The sequence below is a fragment of the Leptonychotes weddellii genome, chromosome 12 (genome assembly GCF_054177405.1).
Source record: "Leptonychotes weddellii isolate Sample4059 chromosome 12, ASM5417740v2, whole genome shotgun sequence".
NCBI classification, from domain to species: domain Eukaryota; kingdom Metazoa; phylum Chordata; class Mammalia; order Carnivora; family Phocidae; genus Leptonychotes; species Leptonychotes weddellii.
The window spans coordinates 24,736,141-24,743,324 of NC_138380.1; the positions used below are offsets into that span (position 1 = coordinate 24,736,141).

General features: G+C 40.9%; 1 protein-coding gene across 2 annotated transcripts in view; it reads left to right on the forward strand.

Annotated features, from left to right (window-relative positions):
* Positions 1-2,947: 2,947 nt before the first annotated feature.
* Positions 2,948-7,184, forward strand: part of NDUFA5 (NADH:ubiquinone oxidoreductase subunit A5) — a 16,105-nt gene continuing 11,868 nt past the window's right edge. Inside the window, exons 1-2 of one of the 2 annotated variants that reach the window (XM_006727812.3) lie at positions 2,951-3,107; positions 3,427-3,471. In XM_006727812.3, the coding sequence (XP_006727875.1) occupies positions 3,087-3,107; positions 3,427-3,471 (66 nt within the window). In that variant the 5' untranslated portion in view covers positions 2,951-3,086. Of the gene's footprint in view, positions 3,108-3,426; positions 3,472-7,184 lie in introns of both variants that reach the window. The other variant, XM_006727813.3, reaches the window with a different exon arrangement.

The following is a 7,184-nucleotide window of genomic DNA, read 5'->3' on the forward strand; positions in this document are numbered from 1 at the left end:
AATACGGTACGGCAGAAGCCTGAACTCCCAAAGCTACAACAAATGAAAACACATGCATCTTTTATAATCACATGATTCTACATTCTAGAACACATCCACAATGACAAAAATTCTTAGAATCTGGAGGGACAAAGAATAAAGTTTGTGACCTCATAAACTTCCATTCATCTAAGTTCCGGTGATTATTTCAGTGTTATCTGGTTTGAAAAATAATGACATTTCCTCTCAATCCTAATATCGTTTCCTGAATCTAATCTAGTGTGTCCAAATATAAATGTCACTGTTGCAGGAGCAAATTGATGCATCAGATGGTTTGTTCCAGTTCAGTAGTTTGTATTTTTGTATGTGTATACATCCATACACATGTCTGCTTGTATCTTTAGAATGCCATTAATACGTGCATATGTGTTAATACATATTTCCTCTGTCCTGAATTGTCATGGTGAATGATTTAAATATTAGAAGTTAGAAATTGTGATGGAAGTTATGGTGAAACCTAATTCTTGAGTAATCTGAGCTGGAAAGATTATGACCCCCATAATGGGAATATGAAGCTGAAAAAACATGATCCTCATGGCTCATATTTCTAGGGACACCTATCCTAATAGAAGAGAGGAACATATGATCAAATCAATCTATTACTCAATGTTAGTTTATAGGACTGCTGTAACAAAATACCATACACTCAGGGATTTAAACATCATTAAAAGTATTAGCTCATCTGTCTGGAGGCTAGAAGTCTGAGATCAAGTCAGAGTTGGTTTCTTATAAGGGCTAAGAGAATTTGTTCCCTGCCTGTCCCCTAACTTCTAGTGATTTTCTAGCACTCTTTGTTGTTCCTTGGCTCATAGAAGCATCATCCCTATCTCTGCCTTCATCTTTGCATTACGTTTGCCATTCTTCTGGTGTACATTTCTGTGTCCAAATTTTTCCTTTTAATAAGGACATCAGTCCTATTAGACAAGGGCCCACTCTAATTACCTCATCTTAACTAATTACATTTGCAATGATCTTATTTTTATATAAGGTCACATTTTCAAAATATGAATTTGGGGGGACATAGTTCAAGCTATAACACTCAGTTGTAGGTTTTGCATATCTTCAACTATTGTGAAATTATTCCCTAAAGTGATTATACCAGTTCACTCCCACCAGCAGTGTATGAGTTTTCCTGTTGCTCCACATCCTTGCTATCACTTGGTATTGTTGGTCTTTAATTTTTGTTCATAAGATGGCAGTAAAATTATAGTTAATTTGGATTTTATTGATTATTAGGGAGGTTGGATCTTTTTCATGTTTATTGACTGTTCCTGTCTCTATTTCTGTCAATTGCCTATTCATTTCCTTTGCCTGTTTTTCTATTGTATTCATTAGAAATATATTTATTGAGTGCTTATTATGTATGAGGTACTATTTTAGGCATTTCAGATATGGTAGGAAAAAATTTCCACTGCATATGGTTTATATATTCTAGAAAGTGTGATGCACAGTAACAAAATAAGTAAGATAATTAGCATATTAGAAGGGGATAATGACTATGAAGAAAACAAAACAGAGAAGAACACAAGGAGTGCATGGTAATTTGTGATTTTAAATCTCATGGCCTGGGCAGGCCATAATTAGAAGGTAATATTTGAGCAAGGACTTGAAGGAGTTGAAAGATGGAGCCATGTACCCATTGGGGGGAAGCGTTTTCCAAGAAAAGGGTTAGAAGAACAGCTACCTAAGCAGGGAGAGGGGATTAGGAGGTCAGGTCTGAGAAATGAGAGGCTGTGGGGCTATCTGGTGCAGGACCGTATAGGCAGATGAAAGGGCTTTGATTTTTACACCTTGAGTGAAAAACCATGCGAGAATTTTGAGCACAGTACATTCTAAAAGGATTATTGTAGTTACTTGTTTGAGAATAATAACCATGAAATAAAAAATTAAATAACAATCACGTGTGTGGTACTGTGTTCCATGCACTGAGCCAGGCGCCTTACATATGTTAACTCATTTAATATATTCCAGAGTGGGAGGTAAGAATGGAAGAGGGGAGACCTGTTCTGGTTATCAGTTATCTTCTTACTGATTTATAGAAGTTTCCTATGTATTCATAGGTGCCACTTATCTTTTGATGATTTTATGTGGTTGTAAATATCTTCTTCCATTCTACGGGTTGTTTTACTATTTGTTACACCACTTGCTACACAGAATATATATATATATATCTCTTTGTACACGTGTTCACTCAATTTTTTTGTGCTTTTCTCCCATTGACTTTTTAGCAAATGCCTACTTTAATTCCAGTTACCTACCATTTTTGGTTATTTCCTCTTCCCTGCTACCACTGCACTTGGCACAAACCTCTTTTAGAACACTTACCAAATATTAATGCATGTTTTCATCATTGTTTAGTAAATTCCAGGACGTGGGATCCTGTCTTACAAATTATGTCCCGGTAACTAACACATAATGCGTACTCGATAAATGTTTGCAGAGATAACTGGGGAGACGTGGTATGGTCCGTTATCACTTCACCTGGGGAAATGAGAAAGTGGATGATGTACTTCCGAAAGTGAAGTGGGAAAGTGTTGAGACAGGAAATGGCCTCACACTGCAAACTGCTTTGGTGCATTAGACTGAGAACACCGATATGCTTGCGCTATGAATTAACCTTTGCTGCCATGAGACCACTTAGATGATAGCGCCAGAGAACTACTCTCATTTTACTACACACTACACTATGGAAGGGAGATTGAGGAATTCGCCAAAGGTTAAGCCGAGCGCAGGTTCTGTCGGAGCTTTTTGGAAATTTGGGGTGTTTCCCTCAACCTTTGGGCAAGCCATCAACGGTAGTAAGAGCAAGAACCGAGACGTAAAACAGCTTCCTCCACCGTCTGCTTTGGACTCTTGCGTACTCGTTGCGCATGCGTCAATTTTCCCCTTAGAAATGGGCGGGGCGCAGCCTTTGCCTGGGTGGGAATCCTGAGCCCGGCGGAACGAAGCTGTTTCCAAGGTGACGGTGTGGCGGCCTCGGTGGTGGATTGAGCGGGTCTGAGCGAGGTTCCCAGAGGGCTGCGCGTCCCCGTCCTGTCGGCGCCGTCATGGCGGGTTTGCTGAAGAAGGTAAGGTGAATGGAGGTCACTGTTGGTATTTAGACCGTGAGGGTAGAGTCAGCCCGAAAGCCCCTCATCCCGCGGGTGGTGGCCGCAACTGGCGCGGGCTTGCCGGTGTTTTGGGGGGACCCATTTTGCTGTGCCTTCAGGCATGACAGATTTGGTAGCTCCGCTCGGAGAGGCAGAAAAAACGCTCCAAACTGGTGGCTCTGAGAGACCGATAGCTGCTTTTAGGCCAGTTTTAGCCAGGGGACTGGTGGTTTTGCCTTTCTTTAGCGTGGTGGGCGCGCGGAATACACAGCGTGAATCGTGTCTTGTTTTTGAACAGACCACCGGCCTTGTGGGACTGGCTGTATGTGAGAGTCCACACGAGGTACGTGCTGCTTCATTCCTGACTTCCCAAGGACGACTAGAACCCTGTGACCTTGTTGGAAAGGCTAAGGGGATGCGGGTATTTCAAGCGTGAAATTACAGCTCAGCCTGAGAGCTGTCTTGAGACAAGAACAGTATCTACTTTGATCGGTGCCGTGTGTTTGTATGCGTGCGTGCGTGTGCCATGACCGCGTTCTTAAGCCACTTTTCTTGTTCAGTTTTTCCGTAGCCTTCTCGTGGCTTCACTTGTACTTTAATGAATGCCCTCCCATACCTATATCTCCGTTTTCCACCTTTAACCCCGCCTCACATTTTCTGCCTAGCTGCCTTAGATTCCAATACACTTTGGCTTACCGAATATATCGCTCTAGCAATTAACCCCCTATGTCATCAGTTTTCCCTTTTAGTGGGAATGCTTCCATCTAAAAAAACTTCAAAAACCTCCTCTCTCGATCCCTTTCTTCCCTTCAATAATCACACCATTTCTCTCCTCCCCTTTATAGATAACTCGGAAGAGTTATCTGTACTTAACTGTCTCCAATTTCTCTTACTCCCCTTTGAACTCACTCCACTCAGACTTGGCTAGAAATGCTCTTTTTTTTTTTAAGATTTTATTTATTTATTTGACAGAGAGAGACACAGCGAGAGAGGGAACACAAGCAGGGGGAGTGGGAGAGGGAGAAGCAGGCTCCCCGCTGAGCAGAGAGCCCGATGTGGGCTCGATCCCAGGACCCTGGGATCATGACCTGAGCCGAAGACAGACGCTTAAGGACTGAGCCACCCGGGCGCCCCTAGAACTGCTCTTTTTTCTTTTTTTTCTTTTTTGATTTTATTTATTTGAGAGAGAGACAGGATAGTGAGAGAGAGAGCACAAGTGGGGAGGAGAGGGAGAAGCAGGCTCCCCGCAGAGCAGGGAGCCCGATGCGGGACTCGATCCCAGGACCCTGGGACCATGACCTGAGCCGAAGGCAGATGCCCAACCGACGGAGCCACCCAGGGGCCCAGAACTGCTCTTTTCAAGGTCACCATGATTTCCGTCCTGCTAAATCCATTGGTCATCTCATGTTTCTCATCTTAATTGACCCAGTAACAGCTCTTGCCACATTTGGCACTGTCTCCATCAAGCACTTTGTGCTTGGGAACATCTCAGTCTCCTGGGGTTTTTTTTTTTGTTTGTTTGTCTTTTATCCCCCTTACACTTTTTGCCTTCTCCTTTTCTGGTTATTTCTCATATCCCAATTGACAAATTTTGGAGTGCTAAGACTTAGTTCTTGGAACTTTTCTCTATATTTGTCTCCTTGTCTGGACCCAATCTAGTGGTTTTATTATTGTTAATATTTTTTTGTTAAAGATTTTATTTATTTGACAGAGAGAGACACAGCGAGAGAGGTAACACAAGCAGGGGGAGTGGGAGAGGGAGAAGCAGGCTCCTGGCTGAGCAGGGAGCCCCATATGGGGCTCAATCCCAGAACCCTGGGATCATGACCTGAGCCGAAGGCAGACGCTTAATGACTGAGCCACCCAGGTGCCCCAATCTAGTGGTTTTAAATACCATCTGTACACTGATAACTGTTAGATTTCTGTGCCAAGCCCTGACGTCTCTTTATGAGAGTCTTCTGTATTTAATTGCTTAGTGATATCTCCACTTGAATGTCAGACAGGCGACCCAGACTTAATGTCCAAAATTGGGTTCCTGTTCTTCTGCCTAAAACCTGCTCTTTTTTCGGGCTTGCTCACCTCAATGAATGGCAGTTCCATTCTTGTGTTCACTCAGGTCAAAAACTTTGAGTTCATGTTTAATTTCTCTCTTTTGCTCACACCCCACATTTAGTACTTCATTAAATCTTCTAGGTTTCTACTTTTAACATATATCCAGATTTTGAGTACTTCTCACCATCTCCTCTGCTACTACCATGTTCTCAGCAACCATCATTAAGCTGTAGATAATTGCATTTGCTTCCTAACTGCCTCTCCTTCCTTGTCACTTCTTCAGTTTGGTCTTTCTTCAACCAAGCTAGAGTCAGCCTGACAAATGTGAGTCTGGTCATGTCACTCTGCAAAACCCTCCACTGGCTTTTGATTTCACTTTCAATAGAAGAGTCCTAACAAAGGCCCTCCAGATAACTATTCAGCACACTGTATACTACTAATTTATTTTAATCATTTACTCTCTGTATTAGAAGATAAGTTTTCATGAAGGCAGGGATTTTTTATTATTTTGTTCACTGCTAGAACAATAACCAGCACATGGTATGTGCTCAGCAAATATAAGGTTTGTTGAATGAATGTTGTGTACTTCTTATGAGTTCATAATGACTCATTATTGTCTAAAACGGAACTCATGGTTTTCCCTTTCTAAATCTATTTCTTTTACTGTGGACTCTATTTTTCCTCATGGTATCAGTCTTTCTACTCCCTAGGCTGGCAGCTGAACATCACAGTTTATATTTCTCTTTCCCCTGTATCTTCATGTTAATTCCAGTGACAAGTTCTGCTGATCCTTTTCTGTAACAGCTCTCCAGTCTGACGTCTTTCCTTTTCTGCCTGTTACCCCATTTTCGTCCTCTGCTACTGTTTAGAGAATTGCAGCAACTTTGTTACGGGCCTTTCTGCCTTTTTCACTTCCATCCAGTCTTTTAAGTCACTACTACCTGGTTAATTTTCCTGAAGCACAAATCTAATCATGCAATTTCCCTAAATCTTTTAATTGCCCATAGAATAATCTCAAATGCTCTAACTTGGCACACAAAACCACTTACAGTCTGACTCTTTCTCTAAGCTTATCTCCTAAACATTTCCTGTGTATTCTATATTCTAGCCACATGCTGTCCAATAAAAGTATAATGTGGGTTATAAATGTAAACCATGTTTGTAATTTTAAATTTTCTAGGACTCACTTTTTTTAATACAGAAAAGGTAAAAACTAATAATATATTTTATTTAATATATTTAAAGCATATTAATATGTATTATTTATTTTAATAAAATATTTCACAATATAATCAATATAAAAATTAGTATATTATACTCTTTTTTATACTAGATTTTCAAAATCCACTGTATATTTACATCTATAGCACTCTTAGTTCAGACTAGCCACATTTCAAGTGCTCAATAGCCATATTTGGTCAGTGGCTATTGAACAGCACAGTTTAAGGAAAATAGAACTATATACTGATGGCTTTATGTTCCTTTTATTTTTGCCATTCAATCCTATGTGTGTATTCCATGTATAAAATTGTCTTTTCCTACGTCTTTAAAAGAGCATCCAAGTCCTACCATTCCTCCAGGTCTATCTCAGATAGTTCTTTTTCTTGAAACTTTCTCTGATACCTGCTGAAGTGACTCCCTCCAATAGAATAATACTAACATTTATTGAAAGTTAATGTGTGCCAGATACTGTTCTAAGTTCTACAACAACCTGTGAAGCAAATATTATTAACATCTCCATTTTAGAACCGAAGTCTCTTAACCTGACCTTTCTATTGCCATATCCTTTGATAAAATTAAGAAGAAGTGAGGCTAGGGGCGCCTGGGTGACTCAGTCGTTAAGTGTCTGCCTTCGGCTCAGGTCATGATCCCAGGGTCCTGGGATTGAGTCCCGCATCGGGCTCCCTGCTCAGCAGGAAGCCTACTTCTCCTTCTCCCACTCCCCCTGCTTGTATTCCTGCTCTCGCTCTCTCTGTCAAATAAATAAAATCTTTTTTTTTTTTT